Source organism: Myodes glareolus, chromosome 10 (genome assembly GCF_982192425.1).
Source record: "Myodes glareolus chromosome 10, mMyoGla1.1, whole genome shotgun sequence".
NCBI classification, from domain to species: domain Eukaryota; kingdom Metazoa; phylum Chordata; class Mammalia; order Rodentia; family Cricetidae; genus Myodes; species Myodes glareolus.
The window spans coordinates 84,749,587-84,776,380 of NC_142035.1; the positions used below are offsets into that span (position 1 = coordinate 84,749,587).

Genomic DNA, 26,794 nt, shown 5'->3' on the forward strand with positions numbered 1-26,794 from the left:
GTCCGTCTTGGAGAGGAGAGCCATGATGTCTGTCTGACTCTGCTTTCTTTCTCCCAGCATTCTGTTCGGTCTACTCCACCAACCCAAGGGCTGGCCTATCAAAAGGCCAAGACAGCTTCTTTATTTACCCAATGAACGTAACACATAGACAGAAGGCCCTCCTACTCCATCTGGGACTTTTGCAAGGTGCCTGGCTATTCTTTGTAGATGAAGGAAATGAAGTACCACTATACCGAATCTAAGGGGTGCAAATGCATCTAAGAGTTAAGTGTCTACAGTACTGCTCTTTGACCTTCTGTGGATGGGAATGAAGCCTTGGTAGCGATTACTTATTCTTGGGTAGAACAAAGTCTCATGGGAAGATAGGCTATTTCTAATTGTTCTCATGAATGGTCTGGGGCAGGAAAATAAGACTCTCCTAAGCCACTTCCATAATGTTTAGAAATCTCTTGAGGAATGATTTATGGAGAAAGTTTTGTCTTTGTAGATTTAAAGAATGTTTTTGAATAAAAAAATAAAAGGAGGATGGGACTACTCCTAGGTATGGTGGGGCCAGTTTATTGTAGAAGGAGAGCACAGCCAGAGACACCTGGAAGAGGCCAGAGTGACCATGACCCTGAGCTGTGCCATGTGAGGAGAGGGGCCAGAGGAAAGAAAGAACCAGAGAGGCTTAAAGGTAAAAGGGCAAAAGATCATAGAACCAAAATGGATGGATTATATAGAAAGGAGTAGCTGGGAGGAGGGCAGCCCAGCTAGGTGGACCCTGTAATGAGTAGGGACTGAGGGATGCTGGGAGAAACTGGAGTCCAAGTCAGCTTTGATATGTTAATGGGTGTCTCAGCTGCCACAGGTTTAAGACCTAACAATTTTGCTGTGTGCTTACAGGCATTTTTTTTTTTTAGAACTGTTTGAATTCATAGAAAATTGGATAAAAAGTACAGAACTCTTTCACATTCCTGCTGCCCCCCACCCCGCCAGATCTAAGTGCCTGATACTTCCCTTCACAATCTAGATCATATGCTGGGTGCTGCCCCTTCAGTCTAGGTCTGGATCAGAGTACTGTACTGACTGATGGTCTTGTGCTGGCATGTCATTATCACCTGAAGTCTTCAGTTGAGCTGAGATTGCACAGTACTTTGTAAGGGATAATTTTAGTTATTAAGTTTTTGTTGTATGAACTGCTTATGTCTGCATTTGATTAATTAGCTCAGCCTTTGACTTTTAAAAACACCGAAAAAGTAGTTTGCATTTTACTATTTATTTTTGTAAGTTTAGTCTTAAGTTTTTCAAAAATATATTTTGCTGCATATACTATATATTCCCATCATGAGTGTGAGAAGTGAACTGTAGCCAGAGTGCAAATATATTTTACTCACGTGAATAGAACTATTGCTCATTAAACATGGGTTTAAAGTGTAGTATTAATCTGTTTTCACCATGTAAGTGTGTGAGTTTATTAAGATGATATTCCCCAGCTAGAGCAAACCCCAAGTCTATCTATCATATATTTGGTACTCTTGAGGATGCTAACTAATGTCCCAGCCAGTAACTAATGCCTGGAGAGACATCCAGTGTGTCCTGTGCCATGGCAGAAGATGAAAACTTAATCTTAGGAGCCTTTGTGTAGAGGTAACACCCTATGCACCTGAGCAGAATTAGCACCTGCACCTTGAACTTTGGACGCTGTTTCCCAGTTAAGGAACCAGAATTTGAGAGGTGGGGGGATCGATCACCACTTCTAAGCTAGAACAAGAGGAACCTAGAATATCTCTTTATGACAGAAAGCAGTAAAGAAATTCCAAAGAATGAGGAGGTTGTATTAAAGAGACAAGGCTTGAAGGGGATCCCAGTAGCAATGTCTGGACAAATTGAGCATTAAAATGGAAATGATAGGAACAAATTATAATCCATTAAATAAACAAGTGAAATCATAACCCCTGTACCTAACAAATGTTTACCCCTCTAAAGGCAGTGGAACCTGGGAGAAAGGAGCCTAACAATGAAGCAGACTAAATTCTCATGCAGTAGCCAGCACAGATAAACAGTCTGGGGAACCAGATGTGGAGTTGGGAGCTCTTGGGAGGTGAAGACAGGAGGATCGGGAATTCAAGTAAGGAAAGAAATGAGGGAGGTGAGGAGAGACCGCCACACTGGTGTCTTGTTTCTTGTTCGGCCACAGCTGCGGCTCGGCATTGCTCTGTACAAAGAGGGATCCAAGGGTAGCAGTGCCCGGACCCAGCCATGGCAGCAAAGCCGCAACAGCAGCCAACAGTCATGGAGTACTGACATCACCTTGCAGCTCCAGGAACCAACTAGCCACGAGTCTTGTCTTGTCCTGAAAGTCTTACCGTCAGGGAAGCTCCAGGGGGAGATGATTTTTACCGTGTGACTTCAGACGCTGTGGAGTTCTGGTGGCCCAGGCCGATCCTCAGCTGCTCATGAGGCCTCTGGAGCAGGGCCAGTGCTCCTGGAAAGCGTTCCAGCAGAGGTTCTCAGCATAGCACAAGGTACACTTTTCTACAAAATATTGTGTCAAAATACCTTTGCAGATTTATGAGTTTTATAGATTTTCCCCAGTATTATCAATCTGAGGACTAATCACAGATGTTAGTATCAACCCCTTCTCATCAGAAAAATCTTTTTTTCTCAGACTTGTGGTGGTAGATATGTCTTCCAAAACTAATTGTTATTTAAAATACTAAAATTTTATTGTGGACAAAAATAATGTTGCTTGATTTCTTGAAGTGGCAGGTATGCTCATTCATCTTTGATACAGTATCTGCCAAATCTGAGTAAATATTGTTTTGCTTTTTGTTTTTAATAGTTAAATGGTGTTACATGAAAAGGGAATCAATTTACTTCCATGTAGCCATTGTATTAGATACACAGAAAGAATGTATACATCCCATTTTATCACATAGAACTTTGAAAATATAAAGGATAGTCATGCATTAAAACTAATAATTTTAGTGCTTGATCAGGGATCATTATTAAATGGAATGGACTTTTGTCTTTTTGATATAAACACATGAAGGATGCCGGGACCTCCAGCACATTGAGTACCGCTGCTTTGGTTTGCCTCGCCCACCGCTGTTGTCTGTAACCTAGTGGAGACAGCAGAGAGGGCCTTGGTGTTTTGACTGTCATTGACTATGGATTTTGAGGAACATCACATCGAAGTACTTCTGGATACTGAGCATCATGGCAGCAGTTTAAAATGACTCAGGAATGGGGATTCACTGTACAGTACTTTAATCTGAGATTATTTTAAAAATATATGTATAATGGTTTTTCAAACATTGAAAACGGATATTTCTGAGAATAATCATTTGCAAACTTTAGCAATATGCCAGTAAGTCTTGTACAGAATGAATGACATAATGTTCTTGGCACATAGTTAATTTGAAGTAACCGTTTGCTGTAATAATTACTGGTCTGATGGTAGTATATTAACTTCAGCTCCACACATTTTACATGGTACTGTGTGTCCTGTAGGGCATCCTGTGATCAGAATGCTGTGTGCCGAGTTATTCTTGGTATTGAAGAATGAGCCTGTAAATCATCTACCTTTGCTTTCATTTAGTTTTACTGTATGAAAACAATGTTCTTAATGGCAAAAATGAGGATGGGTATTGGGTATGTTCTGTGTTGAACAGAAAGGTGGTTCGACTCTTTGGCCAAATGTTGTTTAAGTGGTCAGTGAAGTGGCTCTGCAGGTAAAACTACTTGCCTCCAAACATCATGGCCTGAGTTCATTCTCCAGAAGTCATATAGTAGAAAGAGAGAACTGACTTGTACAAATTCACCTCTTTTTTAGGCCACACACACAGTTAATGAATGTAAAAAACAAATTAACTAAGTGTTAATTACATACTTGGGAGGTAGGAGTAGGGAGACCATGAATTCAAGGTCAGCCTGTGAGGTGATCCTGACTTTAATTCCAGTACTCAGGGCGCAGTGGCAGGCAGAGTTCAAGGCCAGCCTAGTCAGAGTTCAAGACCAGCCTAGCTTACATAGGGAGTTCCAGGTCACCCGAAGCTACATAGTGAAACCCATGGGATCAGGGGTGGGGAAGCAAGGTCTTGGCTGCACAGTGAGTTTCAAGCCACCATGAGCTACTTGGTATTTCATGGTATTTATTGTAATAAAGTAATGAATACTTGTTTTAGCTTTGTGATTTTGCTTAAATTTATTTTTTTAAGTTCTTTAATAAGAAAAGTTCTGGCTCATAGAGATCCCCCTGCCTCTACCTCCTGAGTGCTGAGATGAAAGAGGGCTCTACAGAGAAACCCTGTTTTGAAAAACAACAACAACAAAAAGAACTGAAAGTGAAGCTTAACTGAAGTTAAGCCATCTTCCTTCTGACTACCTCAGTGAGATTAGTAATTTAACTTAGAACAGTCTTTGCCAAGTCCTCAGTTTGACCCTCAGCACAGCAGAACAAAACAATCTCTTAAACCAAACCTCCCCCAAACCAAAATAACAAATTCAGATCTTGAAAAGCCCATCCCCAGGCAAGATTTCATGAAACCAGAATGGATTTTTTTTTTTTTTACAAAGTATTACTACAAGACAAATTACTTTTAGAAGCATACTAACTTACACAGTTGAGAAGAATGGTGTTGTGGATCTCTGCCTTCTCCTTTATCTGAGGAGTACTATGGTAGATTACAAAAATAACTTTAATTGCCATCTAACTTGATTTTTAGTTCAGTTATCCTGCATAGCTCATAACTCATTATGGTTTTGTTTGTTTGTTTTGGCCAACAAAGAGAAGAAAAATTCATTCTAAAACATAGCATAAACCTTGTATTAATGTGGTTTAAGAAGACCCTGAGATGCAATCACAGGATCTGAAGACCAAGAGGACTGTTTTATCTGTAAAATATGATAATAGCCAGTTTTCAAAATCAAATGGATAAAACTACTATGCTCTCTTTCCCTAAAGCTGGGCAGCTAATAGTGTGAAATCCTGCAGACACCAACTCCAAAGGCTTTCATGCCCTGTCCTGTTTCCCACCTCCATGGCTGTCTTTGTTCTGATCCCTGTTCTCTGGGGACCAGGGAAGCAGGTGCTTAGTCCTTTCTCTGTCACCTGTTGCTTTTTATAATAGACTATGGGTCTTCTATTTTTCCACATCATGTCCTTCGTGAAAAACGGATGTGATCTTGTCACTTCCTAGCTTGCTAGTTACAACATAAAAAATGCCAAGTGCTTACAATACCAGGTAAATGTTAACTTGCCATAGAAACGTCTTCTAGGTACATGGCGGGTGTATTTGTACAGGGTCCCACCCTTGAAAGGGCCCATTCTTGTTAATGGTCTGCTGTTAGTACCCTGAAAATCTTTATCTATTTTGAACAAAGACTACATTATTTCCTACTGAGCCCTACAAATTGTGAAGCAGGTTCTGCCTGCCATCCTGACACCTGCAGCCCCCACCAGCTTCTTTCTACAGCGCTCTTTTTTTTTTCTCCCTGTCCCAGTCTCTCTGCACCACACATGGCATCCACAGGGGTTTTCGTAACATGTTTTTTCCCCTCCAGTTTGTGCCTTTTTCTACTTTTCTGGATGGCTACTTCCTGTTTTTCCTTTCAAAACACTTCATGCAAATGTCATGTTCTGTGGGGGGTTCTACCCGAATCTGTGCTTCCCTCCTCCCTATACGGGATGCGCGCTTTCCCGTATCTCGCCACAAGCCCAGGGCAAGGTTCTAGGGGTTAAACATAGACGCACGCACACAGAGAAAGAGGTCTGGGTCATCTGCCCAAAGGCAAATGCCCGTTTATTCAACTTAATCCAGGGTTAAATACTTTGGCCCCAGAAGAGGAGAATCCCTCCCAGCCAGAGTGGGATGGGGAAGCTGGCGCCCAGTGAGCTTCTCCTGAACTTCTCCGCAGGCAGGTGGGCGAGGGGTGCAGGGCAGTGTCAGACAGGGTAGAGGGACCTTGGTGCCTGGGCTCTCCCGGGCAGGTTGAGAAATTACCATTTTAAAGTAATATAGAGCCCTAGGCTATTATACCAGGCTAGGGCAGAACAAGCACGAAGCTTAGCAGGAAGCTTTAGCTGGTTAGCCAAAACAGTCCTTGATTTGCATCCCAGGGAGCAAGGGAAGGTCCGGGCCTTACAATGTCCTGGGCTGGAGAGATGGCTCAGCGGTTAAGAGCACTGATTATTCTTCCAGAGGTCCTGAGTTCGATTCCCAGTAACCACTGTAATAAGATCCGGTGCCAGCTTCTGGCCTTCAGGGACACATGCAGGCAGAGCATTGTATATATAATAAATAAATAAATCTTAAAAAATGTCATGTCCTATTTGAAAATTATACTCAGAATGAGCATGTTGCTTTCTCTTTGATAATCTGTTCACATTTATTAGAACAGTATGCGTCCCCTTCACCAATTGAGGGTATTAACTGTTGTCTTCAGGGCGAAGTCTGGCATGTAGGTGCTACTCAGTGTGTTTCTTGAATTTATTCAGTCAGAACTCATATTACACGCACAGGTACTGTTGAACACTGAGGGACAAAGATGAAAAACAGACAACAGCAATAAAGCCCGGATGTACATAGACTTCCGCCCTTGTGCTGCACCTTCAGAGCAGGTGCTCTGCTGGATGCAAATGCCTCCTGTAGAAGCAAGTGTTAGCCTGCCTTTAATTTCAGACCATGGCTTTAACAGGGGTCTTCTGCTTCCTTTTCTAGTGATGGAAGGCCAGTTACAAGCTCTGAGATGCCCAAAACCTTTTATTTGCGATCTGTTCTCCTTAATGCCATCTTGTGGATGTCAACAATGTCTTGGGCTTTTCTCACATCTGAGACACTGTTGATGGCAAGTAGTCATGCCACTTGTAAGCACTGCGATGGTTTGAATAAGAAGGCCCCATAGACTTTGAATGCTTAGTCATCAGGGAATAGGACTGTTTGAAAGGATTAGGAGGTGTTGAAGGAGGTATGTCACTGGCAGTAGGTTTTGAAGTTTTAAAAGCCTGAGCCAGGTCCAGTTTCTCCCTCTCCTCTCCCTCCCCTCCCCTTCCCTTTCCTCTGCTCCCCTCCCTCTTACCTGCCAGTGGATAAAGATGTAGCTCTCAGCTCCAGCTCCAGTATCATACCTGTTTACCACCATGTTCCTGCCTTGATGGTAATGAACAAAGTTTCTGAAATCATATGCAAACCCCAATTAAATACTTTCTTTTTAAACTGTTGTTTTGGTCATGGTGTCTCCTCACAGCAATAGAACAGTGACTAAGTCAAGCATTGAGAAAGCAGACTTGCTAACAGTTGTGAGATTTTATGATTCCAAAGATCAAAGGTGAATAAAAATGTATGTCTTTGACTAGATAAATATAGTGATTCAAAAGTCTAATTTAAAGCAGACTGAGTCAAAGAACTAGCTGGATACTGAAGCGAAAGCTGAAAATAGAATGCTATGACACATATCCCCTGGGTGATGACATAATAAATAAGTCGGCTTAAAATGTAGAGTTGGATGTTCATGGCCAGCATTGGGATGGGGGAGCATAAGTAATCCCTACAGCAACCTGTGTTTGTAAGGAACAGCTGTTCCTCAGGCCACTGTCTTTGTAGACATAATACCATCTGTTGTGTTATAAGAATACACTTCTTTGGCCGTAGAGTTCCATAAGGCACATTTAACATGCTATCACCGAGTGTCTTTACAGGAATCATGCAGGATGGAGAGCTTCGCCTGTGTGACATAGGCCAAGAGATGGAGTGAAAGCCGAGCACCTTGAGTGAACAGCCCTCCGTCTACTCACAGGAGCTAGCACTCAGGTCCTGCCTTTCTACTCCATCTCCTCTCTTCCCCTTGAGCTCTCTTTCTTTGTTCCTTGTAGCTGAAGCACACTAATGGAGTTTCCTCTTTGTTTTTTCCCCTCTTGTCTAAATAAACAAATAATTCAGGTGTTTCCATTGGCAGATAAGTTTTTTAGGTGGAGAAAATAACATCTGTTCCAGAAAATTTCTTCAAGAGAGGCCTAAGCAAGTGTAGAGTTATCTTTCAAAGTATGAAGACAGTCCTCCCATGAGGGCGGAGCAGAGCTGTGTGAGAAGTCTTTGTTGCTTGTGCTCCTTCTAGCTACAGGTTCTACAGTGAATAACATATTAGAACTTTGGCTTCAGATAAAGAAATGGTTGTTTGGGGATGGAATCTTGAGAGCTATAATTAATTTTTTGGTGTGACTGAAAGTGGGTCTCTTCACAAGAGATTTAAAGAGTCACGAATATTTTTTCAAGGGCAATGAAAAGAACAGACCATTATTTCTGTAATTTCTCTGATCATTATAACTAAAGGAGCCTTCTAGCATGGAGTTAGATGTGCCATTCTCTACTGAGGCTGGGTGCAATCACCTTTCCTCTGGAGCCACAAAAGGCAGGCATGCTCTGTGGGGAGATGGGGAGATTTCTCACCCCAAGAGACAGGGTTGGAGGATGTGATCAGATCTAAACGTAAAAAAAATAGACAGTAAGTATTTGGTTAGGGAACTTTTTAGCCTTTGTTTTTTTTCCCCTTAAAAATGGAAATAGTACAAAAGACTTGTATTTTTTCACATTTTTAAATATATAAAAATGTGTAATTTCATGTAAAAGGCGTTTCTTTTAAACACAACTTAAATGAAACTGTATACGTTTAGACTTAAAATTGGTGATCACCAGCTGTGGCACTGTTTGCTAAGAGCCTCCTGCTCACTTTATAGGTCGGGTAGGGAGACAGCCCACGGCAGACAGCCTCAACCTTTTCATCTGAGCCCCAAATTAAGGCTTGGCTAGATTCTAAGGGATTTAAGATTCAAATGTATTGAAATTTTTGGGAGGGTTAAGAGAGAAAGAATTGAGTTGTTTAAAGTTTATCTTCTAGAACAGATCCTACAAGCACAGAGTTTTTACTTCTACAGGGGAAGTTCAAGAAGTTTTGAGAAGATGGCTTCTTGAACCAGCTATCTTGCTTCTATTTTCTTTAAGCTTCCATAGCAGAGAGATCTCTGCTACATGTCAGGTACCCCACTAGGTGCTGGAAAACAAAGAATAAAAGTGATCCCTGTTAGGTAGGAAGTAGAGACTCCATGCTAAGTACGCATGATATGTGCCTAATGAGGTTATCTAGATTTCCAGAAATATACCCAGTGGAAGAAGATTTTCCTTGAAGGAAATGGGAATTGTTAAAATATGTCTGTACGTTGTGTAAGTTGAGTCTTAGAAAGGTGTTATAATGCAGAAAAGATGGGGGAAAGTAGCAAGAATTTCATAGTGGGTTGTATTAGTAGGGCTCACTAGAGGAAAAGAACCTATAGAATGGGTAAACACACACATACACACATGAAAGTTATTAGAATGGCACCGTACAGACAGTGGTCCAGCTTCTCTAACAATGGAAGGTCCAAGAATCCAGTCATTCAGTTCTCAAAGTTGGATGTTTCATCTGGTCTTCAGTACAGCCAGAATCTTGGAGAAATAGTCTCTAATGCCAGTGAAGGAATGGATTTGCTAGTGAGAACAGGCAAGCACACACACGCGCGCGTGCACACGCGCACGCAGTCACACACACACACACACACACACACACACACAGACAGAGAGAGAGAGAGAGAGAACATAAGCAAGCTTTCTTCCGTGTTCTTTATATAAGCTGTCTGCAGAAGGTGTGCTCCAGATTAAAGGTGGATCTTCTCACCTCAAAGATCTGAAATTGAAGTGAGTCTTCCCCCTTCGAATGATTTAATAATGAAAAAAAGTCCTGAGAGGTGTGCCCAGTCATTTGGGTTTTAGTTAATTCCATATGTGATCAAGTTATAACCAAAATTAGTCACCACATAGATGAAACCTGAAACATGTTAGGGAACACAGATGCATTGGAGCAGAGTTAGGGGACCATGGAGAAGAAATACATTCTTGGGCTGGAGAGATGACTCAGTGGTTAAGAGCATTGCCTGCTCTTCCAAAGGTCCTGAGTTCAATTCCCAGCAACCACATGGTGGCTCACAGCCATCTGTAGTGAGGCCTGGTACCCTCTTCTGGCCTACAGGCATACATGTAGACAGAAAATTGTATACAAATAAATAAATATTTTTTTAAAAAGAAATATGTTCTTTCACTTTTATTGATAGAAAACATAAATACACAAGTCTATGTAAGCTAGACATATTCTCTAGTATTTTCATTTTTAATATCCCCAACTACTTGGGGAGAGATTTGAGAGAAATATTCCAAAAGCATATAAAGTAATTAGACATAGGAGGTGCAAGTTAAGAATTTATCAGTTTGTTGAACAAAATGGAAGATATAATGCACAGACTAGAATGATGTTAAACATTAAAAATTTTATTAAAATGTTTATGACTTTTATGCATTTGAACTAAACTGTTGGTTTTTATATAAAAGCTGTTTCAGGAGCATCTCTCTGTGGGTTCTCTGTGTCCAGTCTATGCATCAGTCCAAGCAAGAGCAGTTTCTTGCCCAGATGGCTATCAAACTCCATAAGGAGCCTCTTTAGTGCCCATCTTCCTCTTGAAGTAGCTGGTGCTGCCAGGAGCAGACGTGTCTTATTGTCATGAAAAGCCCTAAGTTATTAAAACATTTAAAATGCCATATTCTGTAGTCTTTGAAAGATATGAAGAATGCCTATCTGAAATATATTTATGTACATCTAGAAAATCTAACATAACTACAAGCTTGACTATTATTGATGATTATCCATTAACAACCTATATTTCCTAATTATACATTACATTTTTAAATGAACTACACAATCACAATACCTTAATCAAGAGCAGAAATACATATACATATACATATAACAAAATTGACCTTAAAGTTCATACCAAAGCAAATTATTCATATCTATATCATATCCCCCTTTAAATGTAAAAGAACATTTATAAACAATATTTGGGATTATGGACATGGTTATTTTTCTCCATACTTCTTCCTGCTGTATAGGGGCACTGTTAATCAGGTCTTTTATGATGTATCCTGTGTGCTATGTTCATCTCAGTCAGCAGTTGAGCAAAGTAAATTTTTGAGGGTGTTCACAGAAACCTTTCAGGAGGGCGTGGTCTATCATACCAAATTGGGATAGAAGCAATCCACAGGGTCTCATCCTCTGTGAAAACAAAAGAAGAATCTCTTTTCCAAAGTATCATATCCTTAGATCCAAATTCTGAAGTCAAGATAGGTTTATAATATACGTCCTGGTTTATCTTAGCAGCCCACACAATGAGATGTGCCTCTGTACTTAGCTCCTTTACAGTCAAAAAATTCATAGAAAACACAATATATATAGAATCCAAACTCTTCGTGAATTTTTCATTTTTATGTGGCTTATTTTTCTTTATTTCTTTTAATCTATAACTATCTGTACTCTGTCTCTTTAAAGACTTTGCCCTTTCTTTAAGGCATTAACTTTATTCTCTATTTTCCTTTTCTTCTCTCTCCTAAGCCTACGTCTGTCTAACTTTATGTAACACTATGACCCATTTAGAGGTCTTTTATGTCTGAATCTGCCCTATTGTGAATCTGTAATTTTTTACTATCCAGGAGCATTTTTGTTTTGCATTTTTAAATCACTAAGCACTTAATAATCTAAGCTGTGACATTCCTAGGTCAAAAACAGGTACTGCCTGCTTGCCTCGCCCAGTCCAACATGGTGGAGCCACTTGTGCCTCTGAGCCTTGCACATTGCACTGCTAGCATGGCGGAGGCGCTTGTGCCTCTGAGCCGCTGCACGCAATGACCCCCTTTTAGGCACACAGTGAGTCTAGTTGCCATCAAACAAATCGTAGCACTTTACTCCAAATGTTCCATTCAAAAGCTCTGTCTCCCACAGGAGCCAGACAGAGATTGTGATGGCGGCACAGCCCAGAAACTGGTATTTCAAAACTGCTACTTTCTAGAATACCTGATCCCACTGCTTACTTAGGCAGGAAGAGCCAAGCCATGGGCATGGTCTCAGTTACTTTGTTCCCGACCCCAAGTGGACACACAAACGTCCAAGCCCAGAAATGCCCCATAGCCGGAGTTTGCACCGGCGGCAGGGACCAGGAAGCTGTGTTTTAAAATGATGCGGCTTTTTTTCTGCCGCTATTGCTGAAACAGGAAATCTCTCTACGGCACATCCTAGCAAACTGCAAAAAGCTGTGTTAAACTCTATATTTGTGTCTAGAATTCCTTTTAAAGCCCTCTTAGATTTTACATGGAGTTAGTTACCACGTTGGGCAGCCACTCTGTTGCAAATGGAGCAGCAGGCTGTGTCCCGCCACCTGGCTCCTGGCTAGCTTTACCCGAAATAATTACACCGAAACTGTATTCATTTAAACACTGCCTGGTCCATTGTTTCCAGCCTCTTATTGGCTAACTCTCAGATATTGATTCAACTCATTTCTAATCATCTGTATCTCACCATGAAGTCGTGGCTTACCAGGAAAGATTCAGCATGTCTGACCTGGCAACTTCATGGCGGAGGCTCTCTGCCTCTGTCTGACTCTGCTTCTTTCTCCCAGCATTCTTTTCTGTCTACTCCGCCTATCTAAGCTGCTGTCCTATCAAAAGCCAAGGCAGTTTCTTTATTAACCAATGAAAGTAACACATAGACAGATGACCCTCCTATATCACATATGTTAATTTATGTGTTGGTTCTCAGATTGGAGGAATGTTAATCTGATTATTCTATTGCTGTAACAAATCATTTCTCCACAAATTCATTGCTATGTTAGCCTCTTATGGTTTTAAAATTACCCTCTCTCCTTCTGGCCCTAAACATTCAACCTATCTCATGTTCTGCTTTTCCAAAGATAAAGTTCCGATCCCTACAAACTGAACATTTACATCCTGAAGAGGCCAATTTGAATGCCAAGATTCTGATGAAATTATTGCTACATCTGTACCGGTGTCTACCAGACATTCAATGACAATGTCATTTATTTGTATTTTTAATTTTGGTGTTCATTTATAGAAGTTTTCCAAAATGCTCACTTTGTGGTTTCTCCTTATTTATTTATTTTTTGCCCTATCTTTGCCACACTTTACGCATAATCCAGATGTTTTGAATGGATTATTTTTAGGAAAAAATTGTTTCTAGGAATGCCCTGTCTACAGTACCTTTTAAAGTGATCTTGTTTGCTACAATTATAATATTTGACATTTTAATTTTTTTTCCCCTCAAACCTCTGGAAGTATTTGACATTTTGATTTTTTTCCCTCAAATCTCTGGAAATCACCTTTTCATGGATTATCATTTTCATAAAATTCAATATTAATTGTATCTCGAATCCATTGCCTTTAATAGCCTAATTATCCTTTTGTATAGAGAATTGGCATTTTCAAAAGCCAGAGATTCAGTTACTATTTGTCTAACTTCTGAATTTAGTATCATTTTATTTACTGCTGCAGTCAGTCTTTGTAAGATATCTGAAAAGGCTTCCTTTGAACCCTGTATAACTTAAGTAAATGGCTCCATTTTCTTTCTTATTTCTCCAATTCTGTTTCAAGCATTCAAAGGTCCTGCATGATATAAATCCAGGGTGTAGTCGTCATATACAGCTTGCCATTCTATAGTAGCATAATCATCTCTAAGAACTTGATACCTCTAGCATTACTTCATTGTTCAATAATCTTAGCCTCTTCACTGAACCTGATACTCTATTGTTATCACACCAGGCTCTAAAACACCTTTAACCAATTCTATCCAGTCTTCAGGTATAATTCTATTACAAATAGACCACGAGTTTAACATTTGCTTCACAAAAGGTGATTCTAAGTCATATGAGACTGTGACATCCTTGAATCAACTTAAATCTAACATTGGCCCAGGAGTCCACTTAGCTATAAAACAAAAAATTTCCTGTTTCATTTGGAAATTCCATAAAGTTACTGGTTACATTAAGTGTGGTTGTCTGAAAACCTCAAGCTGTTCTATTCTCTTTTTTTAATTGTTTTTATTGAGCTATATATTTTTCTCCACTTCCATCTCTTCCTCTTCCCTCCCCTTTTACCCTCTCCCATAGTCCCCATGCTCCCAGTTTACTCAGGAGATGTTGTCCTTTTCTACTTCATGTACATTACATCCATGTATGTCTCTCTTAGCTTTTTCTTTATTGTCTCTGTTTTAGTTTCCAAGTTTTGAACTATTTCTTTCATCTGTTTGATTGCCTTTTCTTGGTTTTCTTTAAGGGATTTGTTGATTTCTTCTAATTTTTTATTTGTCTTTTCCTCCATTTCTTTGAGGGAATTTTTCATTTTCTCTTTAAGGGCCTCAAACATTCTCTTGAAGTTATTTTTTGGTCAATTTTTTCTGCTTTATATTTGGGTGTTCAAGTTTTCCTGTTGTAGGGTCACTAGTTTTTACTGGTGCCGTGTTGCTCTTTGTGGTATTACGTGTGTTCCTTCTTTGTCTACCCATGTTTTTCTTGATTGCTATAGTTGCAGCCATGTCTCTAGTAATCAGTCTTTCAAGTGCCAGTGGATCCAAAGCTTAGATGGTTCTTCCTTGTGGTGCAGTCACGGCCATGGTTCCGGTCACCCTGGAGGTCACTTGGTGTTCCCAGTCTGCTCAGTATTCCCAGGGGTCGCTTTGTAACCCCAGAAGTTGTTCGGGCCTGCTCCCATGAAAGTTGATTGCTCACTGTGAGGCAGCTGTCTCAGGGCTGCTCCAGTGGATGGAAGTCCCTAGCTCAGGCCTGTTTTCCCAATCGTTATAATACAATATTGAAATTGGTTCTCCATTAAAATCCTCTGTCTGTTACCTGTTTTATTAGGTTTTTCTATGGGCTCTATCTTAACACTCTGATTAACCAATTTTTTTGTTAATAAAAAATGATAAATCTGATAATATTTACAGTTGACAGTACATAAACCCCATCTAAATTATACATTTCAAACTGTCTAGCATATTATCATACAGAGACCCAAATTCCTCCACTGTAATGGTTTTTCCCATCTTTTGATGTGGGATAAAACTCTCTTTTAACTAATTTCTCCCTTTAAGAATTCCCAATTGTCTTATGAAATCTACCAATGATGTTGTTGAGGATATGAGGCCTATTGCTGCTGTGTAGAACAGTAAAAGCCTGACTGAATTTCAAGGCTGCTACCTAGTTTGGAAAGTAGCATCCAAACTACCTCTAGGAAGAGCCCACAACCCATGGTGGAGAAAGGGAGAGGAAGATGAGGGAGGGAGGAACTGAGAGAGAGAGGGGGAGAGAGAGAGGCAACTGTCTGAAAAATGTGCAGGATTGTTCGGAAAAAGCAATGTGAAGGGGGCTGCCTTAAGGCAGAACCAGCCAGTCTAAGGTGGATGAGTTCTTTGGCGTTTCGAGCCCAGGTGCTTCTGGAGTTTGGTTGGTCATTGGAGACTGTTTCAGAGAGGCTACAACAAGAAAATCCCAAACTTGCTCTGAGGCTTGGAGAAAAAAGAAAAGAAAGCCAAGCCGGGTGCTGGTGGCTAAAATGGCAAAAGCAAATGGCTTTTCTGTGAGTTCATACCAATTTTATCACAATTAATAAATACCCAGAGATAGATATTAGAGTTCAACCTGAAGATCAGAAAAGCAAAACAGCCAAGCCACTAGAGAGCTGAATCATCAGACTGAAAAGAGAGTGAGTTTCTGTCTCATCCTGCCTTATAGTTCTCTCTAGTACTAGGACTAAAGACGAGCACCACCACCACCGGGCCTCTGTGGCTAGCTAGTGTGACTTCTGGGACTAAAGGTGTGTGCCACTGCTACCTGGCCTGTATGTCTGACCAGTGTGGCTGTTTTGTGTTCTAATCTTCAGGTGAGCATTATTTATTAAAATAGAAATGAAATATCACTGCAAGTGATATAGGAAGGGAAGGCCTAGCATTTGTGAAGTGCCTCCTGTACCAGTGGTCATCATCTGAGCCAGTGGACTAAGCTGGATAGAGGTTCATTGTCGCAGATGATGCTGAGGCTCCTAGAGGATGTCTGTCTTGCTCATAGTCATTCTATAGAGAAGTATGGGAATGAGACTGGTGTCTATGTCTGAGTGACCCACGTTCTTCAAAGGTTGGGCTAGCGAAGATAGAAGGAAATGGAAGTTGTATGCTATCCTTGATGAGTGTGTTTTCGTAGATATCACTCTTGTTTACATCCCCAGCTCTTGGGACCTTAATCATCTTGAGAAAAGCACTGAGGTCGTTTTTATGTCATTTTGTGTATTTATTGCTGTGCACTTGGTGTTGCTTTTTAAATGTAGTGATTTAACTAACTGTTATCCAATCCAAAAACTGCAGTAAGATCACATTCCTTTCCTAAGATGAACTTTTTCTTTTAATGTTTCTCACTTTGGGACACTTTACAACAGAACCTGGGAAGTAGTTAAGAGCACTGGCTGCTCTCTCAGATGACCTGAATTCCATTCTCAGCACCCACATAGCAGCTCACATCTGTCTGTCTCTCCAGTTCCAGGGAATCTGGTGTCCTTACACAGACATATGTGCAAGCAAAACACTAATGCACATAAAAAACAAATCTTTTTTTCAAAGCTACTTTATACCATAAAGACTTCTTCCTGAGGTTAAGAGGCATCCATTTACAGTTAAAATCACAAGGGAAGTGATATTTAAAGAGTATATAATGCGATATGAACCATATTGTGTTATTTGTGCTTGACTTTGAAAAAGTGGTTACCATTATTGGTTCACAAGAGAAAAATCGACAAGGCATACTCGGGCAACCCGTGAGGATGCTGGGACTTTTAATTGCTGAACTATTGTTTTGTTGACTCTCTATCATTTCTTACATAGTCTCATGATTGCTGAAATTATCCTGCTCTAAATGTCATGTCAAATTGGGGGGAGAAAATTTGAAAGGATAATGTTATCCAGTGATTTAATCATAATTGCCATGTATTAATTTTCTTTTTCGCTCATTATTTGTCCTTTTTTTTCCTTCCAGAAGAAAAATTCAAAGTGGAAACAAGGACCATTGCTGTTGACTTTGCATTGGATGATATTTATGATAAAATTAAGGCAGGCCTGGACGGTCTTGAAATTGGCGTTTTAGGTTTGTATTTTTGCCACATTTATGGCTCATCTTGTTCATTCTTTGGCTTTTACTGTGTGTTTATTTTCTCTTTGGAGGTTAGGTGTTTAGTGGTAAGATTATTACTGATCCACTTGATCAGTAAAGGATAACTAACCTGTATGTACTTGAAGCTTTGCTTGTAGATCAGTGACTTCACAGTTCAGTTACATTTTGTTTACTTTATTTCCAGTCCTAGCTTCTCTGTATATATACAAGGCTGGGCTTGGTAGTGACACCTGTAATCTCAGTATTCAGGAGGCAGAGACATGCTTCTATGGTAACTGTCCTTTAAGGTGCATGATGCTGACCATTCATGGCTAAGGAGATGGAGATCTGCCAAAGTTGTTAACTCTTGTTCCCTGCAAAACCTTTGTAGATACTGTCCACAGTCTTAATCCCATGAAATGTTAACACTGCAGAAATAATATTTTTATCTATGCTTTATACACAAAAGAACTCTTCCATATACACTGTGTCTTAGTTAGGATTTCTTTCTCTATGAAGCAACCATGACCACGACAACTCTTACAAAGGAAAACATTTAATTGAGGCTGACTTACAGATTCAGAGGTTTAGTCCATTATCTTCATGGTCGTGTGCAGGCACATTGGTGCTGGAGAAGGAACTGAGAGCTCTACATCTTGATTTGCAGGCAACAGAAAGTGAACTGAGTACCATACCAGGCATAACTTGAGCATTTTATGAGACCTCAAAGCCTGCCTCCACAGTGACACACTTCCTCCCAAAAGGCAGTACCTATTCCAAGGCTATACTTCATAATATTAGGGGGCCATACACATTCAAACCTCCACATACTCCATGTTTCATCTCTTTGCGCAGATACACCGCAGTTAAAATGCATGCTGTCAAGAGCCTTGGGTTTTCTCTAAAGAAACAGAAAGACTGAGGCCAGTCTGTCTCTTCTGTTTTCTCTAAGTTTATTGCTGTGTTTTGTTTTACCTCAGTTGCTTTCTCTTCCTAGAGAACCAAATGATTTTGCTGATATCATGGGAGTATTGAACTGTGATATGAAAAAAATCATCAGACAATACTGACAGGGTAATAAGAGAGAGACCAAATATCACATTTTTTCCATGTGTGGAATATGTATTCATATATATACATGTATATATATATATATGTGTATGTGTATATATGTATATATATGTGTGTGTATATATATATGGAATCACATACACACACACACATACATACTATACTGGTTACTAGTACAGAAAGAGAACTATGAGAAAGAAGGGAACCAGTAAGGAGAGATAAAAGGGATGGAGGGTTGTGGGGCTAAGAGTGAAAAAATACATGAGATACCATGTGTGTGCTTGTCTGTGTGCAAATGCACATGAAGGCCAGAGGTCAAACTTGGGTGTCTGTGTTTTCTGTCACCTTGTGTTTTAAGATGACCCATTACTGGAACCTGAAGTTTACCAGTTAGGCTAGGCTGGGACCCAGGAATACTTCAGTGCTGGAATTACAGTTAGGTGCTATCATGCCTGTCTCTTTTACAGGATGCTGGAAATTGAACTTGTTTGCTTGTGGTTACAAGTCAAGCACTGACCATTCTTCCCAGTCCCTTTAGGATGGCCTTTTTATAATTTTTGTTTGTTTTTTGTTTTTTAGAGATAGGGTTTCTCTGTGTAACAGCCCTGACTATCCTGGAACATGCTTTATAAACTAAACAGATCCTGAACTCAGAGCCATTTGCATTTGCCTTCTGCATGCTGGGATTAAAGGCGTGCACTACCATACCTGACCTTCTAAATAAAGTCGTTTTCAAAGTCATTTACCCAAGTATAATCCCATTAAATATTCTTGGACCTGTAGCTATCCTGGCCTGCCTAGTCTATACCATACATCCTTATGTTTATCCCATCTGTATTATTTGTACTCCTGCCTCACTTTCTGTAGAACTAACTAGTAAAAGATAAAAAAAAAAAACAACAGAGGACTAGTGTTCACTATTGTGTCTTCCTGTTCTTTTGTAAATACATACATTGGGAGAAATCTTTAGAAGTTCTTCTTCTTTCCCTAGATGTGGGATTAGTTAAATACCACTAACACGAGAGAAAGTTCTGTTTTTAAGCTTGCAAAAGAAGCTTAAACTTGCTTGTTAATAGAGACGCCCATGGCCCTCCCCACCTTCAGACTAGTGATGGATAGGCAGGAAGGTGGTTGGCAATCCCTAGTGAAAGATGACTGGACTGGGGGACAGTCAGCATGTTGTGGAGAATGGCTAGCTTTTACAAGTAGTTTGTGTTATCGTAATTGTTCTTTGTTGATCTAGCTACTTTTCACTGAGTCATTGCTAAACGGTGGATACTGTAGGATCATGAAATTTGAGATGAGAGATGTTGTGCAGGACTGGGGGATTGTTTGGGGACTCTTTCCTCATCTAGACTCTATCAAAACCAAACTGTATCAGAACTAAAGAAAGGCTTCAGTTTGAGTTCAGGCATGGTAAATTTGTTAAGAGATAAGAGTTCAGGGCATGGTCCCCAAGTACCCCTTGCCTTCCTCCACTCCTCCTCCTGATCGCCTTTCTAGAATTCTAGTACTTTTCTTAGTACATATGCATTGATATATATACACAGGACAGATGTTTTCCATGCCTCCCATGCTAATTGAATCAGCATAATCCAGCTCCTTACTAAGTGGAAACCTGTGAGGTAGTAGTTTATATTTGATTGTTAATTTATCAATGAGTGAAGTAGAGGTGTCACAGTGAATAAGGAAAGATCCATATGTCCTTATGTAGGATAGTGTTCTATAGAAAGGACAACAATGAGCAAAGTTGTTTTGTTTTGTCTGGGATAGGGCACACTGTAACAAGAGTCGGGGGAGTTGATAAAAGGGGACATAATTATGACTTGGCTTAGCCAGTGGGGCCAGCAAAAGGAAAAGTCCAGAAATATTTAGGAAATAGAAAAAGCTGGTGGTGGTGCCAGATTTCAGATGGCACAAGGAAGGAAATCTGTGGGTGACACACCCATTTATTAAGCACCATTTACTAAAATGAACTATTGAGGAGTAACCTTTTAGGGTGATGCTCATTTAAGTTTGTGGTGCCTCTAGGACAGTGAGTGATTCTCATGACCCCCAAAAGACCATCGGAAAACACAGGTATTACATTGCAATTCATAACAGTAACAACATTGCAGTTATGAAGTATCAAGAAAAGTAATTTTATGTATGGGGGGTCACCATAGCATGAGGTTCTGTATTAAAAGGTTGCAGCACTAGGAAGGTTGAGAACCACTGCTCCAAGTGGTATTATAGATAGCTGGAAAAGTATATCCAGGTTTCACTGGACATAGAGTTTTGAGTCTGATTATCTAAGAATAGTTGTTTAATGGAGCAGCAAGACTAGAAATAATTCAAGAAGATAGCTAAAGACAGAGCTCTGTGGATTGCTCTTCCCTCATCTAAGGCCATCAGTGGTGTGGAGGATGAATTTTCTTTGCATACGTTCAGCTTTGTTCAGTAAAGCTGTAATATAAGTTACATATGCCTTCCTGTTTCATTAAGCTCACATTTCAAATATATTTTTATTCTTTAAGAATTTCCTACTGTGTATTTTAATCATATTTGTCCCTACTCCTCCCTTCATCTAATTTCCCCCATATCCTCTCATCTCCTCCCACCCCTCCCATTTTCATTTCTTCTTTTTAAACATAATAATCAATGCAGCCTAATTTGTGCTGACCATGGGTATAGAGACATCTATTGGAACTTGGTCAACCTACCAGGGAGTAGACCCACATTTTAAAAAAGATAAAAGTAAGCAGGTGGGCTTAATTATAATATCTTTTATTTGAACTTTTATCCAGAACATTAACACATTAACCTATAACCAGTTTAAAAATTATTGAAATAGGGCAGCGAGATGGCTCGGTGGGTAAAAGTGCTTTCTATGAAAACCTGATTACATGAGTCTGGCGGAAGTGTTTCAGAAAACACTTCTGAAAGTTTGTTGTAAGGAGGCTGCTTGTTGGTTCCCAGACTCCCAAAATAACCACACAGAAACTGTATTAAATCACTGCTTGGCCCATAGGCTCTAGCTTCTTATTGGCTAACCCTTACATCTTAATCTAACCCATTTCTTTTAATCAGTGTATTGCCATGAGGCTGTGGCTTAGCAGGTAAAGTTCCAGTATCTGTCTCCAGCGGGGCTACATAGCTTCTCTTTGACTCCACTTACTCTCTCTCTCTCTCTCTCTCTCTCTCTCTCTCTCTCTATATATATATATATATATATATATATATATATATATATATATATATACTAATACAATTCTAGAACTCTAGCATTAGACAAAACAGTAAAATTACATGATCATTTAAGTTGTTTCTGCTTTCATGAAAGATAGCCATTAAGCCACTAGTTGAATGTATGTTGCATGTAGTGAAAGAGAAAGCTGTTGAGACAGTTATGTGCATCACATGTGACATTCCCAAGAAAGTAATGTTTAAATTGAAACTAAAGGGCAAAATAGAGGTGTGGGAAGGGTTTCCAGGCAGAAGGAGCATCGTGTGAAAATACAAAGTCTTTATATATTAGAGGACATCAGAGATGATCTTTAAACATGGAGCAGGATTTTAGAGGGCACCATAGCAGAAAAGTCTGATAATTAGGCAGATCTTGAAGGCTTAGAAAGCCAGCTTCCTAACTATGGAGCTGTTGAAGGAAATAGTGTAGAATAACTAAACTTAGCAGTATGTGAGCAAAGAACTCTTCATACCTCAAGCTACCTTGAGAGCAGAGTCTCAAAACTGCTCTGTGATGTGGGCAGAAAATGGAGGTGAGGTACAGAGGTGGCTTGTTTACTCTGCCAAATTTGCTTTGTTCGAGCATGATCAGAGCCATTGGCTGCTGTATTATCACTCACCCTATCTGTCTCAGAGGATGCTCCTAAGTTGTATAAACTGAGGACACGATTGCTCCCAGGTATGGTTAAGGAGAAGGGTTTTATTGTAGATAGGAGGGAGCGTATAGCCAGAGGCATCTGGAAGAGTCCATAGCAGGGAGAGAAGTTAGTAGACTAGACATGGCCAATGAACTTTACTGGGTCATGAGACAGGAAAGCAAGAAAGGAGGAGCAAGAGAGAAGTGGGAGGAGAGGGAAGAACCAAGAGAGCCCATGGGTTGTATAGGAATGAGAAGCTTAGGGAAGGGAAGCAGGTGAACTGGAGAAATTTAGGGAAGAGGGTGTGGTAATAAGAGCTAATAACAGCCAGGGTGCCAGCAAGGACTCTGTAACGGGTACTTACTATGCTCAGATAGCTCAGATAGCATGAGCTTCGTGCTAATAAGCACCACAGTTAGCCATTTGTCCCCAGTTTCTTTTGGACCTGACATAGTTAGGTTTTCAGTTAGCTTACTTGCTAAGTAAAGTTATAGTTTGTTAAGTAGGAGTGAACATATGGAGTATCCTCAGGTCAAGTCTAGTTTAAGAGTCTTTTTTTGCAAAGCCACAGTAGAATTTTAAGCAGAAACTGATAACATTTTTATGGAGTCCTGACTTCCATTGGAAGAAAGCAAGGCATGTAAGGAAACCAGTAAGGCTTCTCCAGCAGATACGGTGGTGAAGGCAGCTATTAGGAGGGCAGCAGTGGAAACAGGTAGAAGTGACTAAGAAACTAAATCTGAACAGTCCTGTGCCCCAAGCTGGGCATAATGGTGCACGAGTTTAGTCCTAACACTTGGAAAGTAGAGGCAGAGGATTCTGCATGAGTTTAAGGCCAGCCTGGTCTACATAGAGTTTTCTGGGACAGCCAGGGCTACATAGAGAGACCTTTTCTAAACAAACAAATAAGCAAGCAATCAAATAAATAAGTAAATGAAAGCACCACCCATTTAAAGGAAGGGAACAAATGGAGAGAGGTTAAGTGCATTGTTCAGAGTTAGTAACCACCCAATAGCAACTTTCGGCTTTCATCTTGACAACAGGGAAATATTTTTCTAGGCAAGAGACTCTGGATGCAGGGAAAATTCTGTAAAGCAAAATGATGACTGTACTTGGAGCTCTGCTGCCTCGAGTGGTTGAAAGAAATTCAGTGCAGACCGTGTGGCCAGAAGGATTGACTGATAAGAATCTCCTCCTTTGCCTGCAGGGACCCTTTGCATGGCTTGAGAGGCTGGTAAAAGGCACTCATGGAAACAAAGGCATGGGGCTGTTAATATAGGGGCAATCTTGGGAGCACCATCCAGGAGAGAGCCCTGTCATCTCACCAAGTATGCCGACTGAGATTAGATTTCTAAAGTGAGCATAAGACTGTTAGAATTCAGATTTATTTCCATTCACTCAGACTTAGCTAATGGCATTAATTAAAGCAGAACCTTTAACTTAAATGTGGATAATTAGCTCTGTGATTTCAGAAATGTAAATAGAAATTGATAGATAGCCCCCTATTAGCTAACTTTGAACCGTCAGCCTTGTGTTATTCTTCTTTCTGTAGCCTCACTCCAATTGTATGTGTGCCAAATCCTACCTAATTTTGTAATGAGGATTGGTCACGTAGCAGTTTGTAATTAAACAGTGAAAGGGAGGTGTGTGCTGTTGCTCTGGCTCAATCTTCAATTTTTCAATTTCTGATTAAAGGCACTGCAAATTTAAAGCCTTGTAAACTCTTTTATTTGGAAATTGCTACTTGCAAGTGTATGAAAACTGTAAGGTTTGCAAAATGTTTTACATCGTGTTCCAAATATCATCTGTCAGTGTATGAACATGTGCTAGCTCTAGCAATATGTTAAGAAGGCAAAAAAGGAAAATTCTTTGCATCTCTGTCACTCTCTCCCTACAACTGTGAGACTAGGTCTGTTGAATGCAGTGAAGAGGCCAGAGGAGGTACTGGGATAAACCTACCGAGTATAAACAGCTATTCTGTTGAGAGTTGCCCTGAGCTCTGCCTTGCAGAGGGATCTGTTTGTGTTGATGCTGGTCATACATAATAAAAGCAAGATACTTGGTACTGGGCACAGAATAGGAGGGCAGTAAATATTTGTCGGTTAAGTGGCCATGTGGCAGTAGCGTTTCCTCCATTTATTGACATTTTAACATGCTCCAAACAGTGGATTCCTGACATTGCACATTATGTCCTTTGCTGAAATGATTGTTCCTATTCCATGTATGAAGAATAGTAAGGACGTAGACTTATTTTAGGCCCCAGTTTTTGAAGTGGTGATGATGGAGCAGGGTTGAATCCTGGTTCAGCTGGATTCTGAGCCTTGTACAGTTGTTCTTATATGGTGCTAGAGATGGAACTCAGAGCATCCCACATGCTAGGCAAGTGCTCTACCACCGAGGTCAAACCCCAGACCATTTTACCAAATTGTAAGGCAGAAAGTGTTATCCTACACACACACACACACACACACACACACACACACACACACACCCCTCATAGACACTCTGAGTCTTTGGTACATTCACTGTTCTTGAAGCCCACATTTAAAAAAAACAACAACATTTATTTCAAAATACAGTGAAATGACAGGTTTGAAGCAGGTTTTACTAATAAACTCTGAAGTGCTGGGACTGGATTCATATATATTTTAAAACTATGAATGTAGCAAAAGTGTAAGCTTATCCTTTTCTGCCTTGATGTCATAAATAGAAAACAGATATTTTGTGTTATGTAATTTATACTTAGAAGCCCAACCACTAGGCAAAGTATTTTTAAACCACATTAATTTCTTATGTTTCTAGTTAATGTAAAAAATGAAGCCAGTTAAAAGTGGTCTGTGCGAGGTTAGTGCATGAATGGATTTTCATTTTCTAGCAATTTATTATTGTTTGCTCCACCCTCGTGCCCAACCCAGATACCAGAAATCTAATTTTCTGATGACATCATTCCTCCTCTGGTAACTGACTGTGATAGAGGACTCTAGGCCCATGAAGATCAGCAGCACATGAACTTTAAAAGAACAAAATCTTGTTAAAGAATGAGATGTAGAAATGGTTTTAAGCAGTTATGATATAATTTAAAATACTAATATAACACCCAGAGTTACTCTGGATTTTCGAAGTCTTCTTTCTAAATGTAGCATTTACTTTGACAATAGTCTTCTTTGGGATTCAAAATGGGCACTCGAGAGTATAGCCAAGTGCAGCTTCCTGCCAGTCCTCCCTCCAAGAACCAACTCCACGAGGACTTGGTCTGTAAGGATGGCTCCTTTGACACCACCAACGTTTTTCTACTTCCCCTTCCTTCTCAGTCTGTCTGTAGCACTCTCGCAGCCCCACCTCTCCTATGGGGCTCTGTGATGGTTGAACTTAATTGCAACTTTTTGGGATCCAGAATCATCTAGAAGACAAGCCTTTAAGCATACCATTGAAGGATTATTTAGCTCCTGGGCATGTCTGTGGGGAATTAATTGAGGTGGGAAGAGCCGTCCTAAAAGTGGGTGGATCTATTTCTCTGGGCTGGGTCCTGAACTGCTTAAAAAGGAAAAAGTGAGATGAGTGAGACGTTCATCACCCTGCTTCCTCCCTGAGGATGGATGCAGTGTGACTGGGCGTCTCCAGCTACTCCTGCACTCACTTTCCTGCCTTACTGGACGATGACCGCAGATAGTCAGCCAAAATGGATCTTTTCCCTCTTAGGTTGCTTTTGTCATCACAGCAATGGAACAAGAGATAAAGACAGGCTTCTCCCAGTCTTGCAACTTCATAAAGAGTGTTGGGAAGCTTTTCAGTGTTCAAGGCCTTGAACTGATTACTGGGACGGTGAGAATTCTGAAGTTACACAGATGCTCTTTGCTTTCTGAATGAGATTCTGTATTCACTACTGAAAGGGTTTTTCAGGCCCTGGGGGTGGGAGCAGCAACACAGAACTGTGGTTCTTGAAGGGAAGAAACTACAAAACTCACTGACAGTGCAAGTTTAATGCTTATTTAAGATACTAGCTATTCTAATAATGTTTGAACAACTTGAGAGATTGTTTTTGTGGATGCTGTAAAGCATCTTGTAATAAGTATATAAAGCAGTTGCACTGCTTGCACCCATTCTTAATGAGATTGAGCTGTAATAGGAATATTTCCATCTTTCCCTCCTACTCACAGCTCTTCTTCAGCATTCTCGGAAAGCTTCCTCTCTGCTGTTTGGTTATTGCTGTCACCTACTGTCTTGAAATAAAACTGCAGTGGGTTCGCCTTTTCCCAAGAGATTCCCAGTGTTGTGCACTTAAGTAGAAACAGTTATTGAAGAGTGTGATGGCACTCAAACTTTTCCTCAGAAGATTTTTAATAGTACAGCCTTCTCAAATGGCCCTACAATAAGAGTAGCAGGAGAAATGGCAGACAGATTTGTTAACACACATGTACACTGAGACCCACAAATGGGCAGTTCGACTCAGATGGTTAAAGCTTAATACACTCCCCGTAGGGGAGGAATGTAGGAGGAATATAGGTGTAGAGGGGTAGGAAATGATTTTAGAAGTGATGTGTAGTACAGAGAAGAGCTAATGGCCTATGATAAAATTCTTCCAGCTGTAGGCATGATGCCTGATTTTCAGTCTCATCTGTGATTTTAACTTTTAGTAAGAAGGTAGAAGGAGAAGATGATTCTCCCAATCTTCAGTGGTCCACTCTTTAAGTAGTGATGATGACTTCAGAGCTCCATCCAATATCTTCTGACTCTGAAGTGACTTGAATATAAAATCTCAGCATCCCAGGATAATGTTTGGAGCTACTCTTTCCTCAGTGTTGAGGGGAGCAGCAGTTGT

General features: G+C 40.3%; 1 protein-coding gene across 2 annotated transcripts in view; it reads left to right on the forward strand.

Annotated features, from left to right (window-relative positions):
- Positions 1 to 26,794, forward strand: part of Hsd17b12 (hydroxysteroid 17-beta dehydrogenase 12) — a 133,307-nt gene that overhangs the window by 69,908 nt on the left and 36,605 nt on the right. For both annotated transcript variants that reach the window (XM_048443581.3, XM_085696647.2), the window contains exon 4: positions 16,928 to 17,035. In XM_048443581.3, coding sequence (XP_048299538.1) covers positions 16,928 to 17,035 — 108 coding nt within the window. The remainder of the gene's footprint in view (positions 1 to 16,927; positions 17,036 to 26,794) is intronic.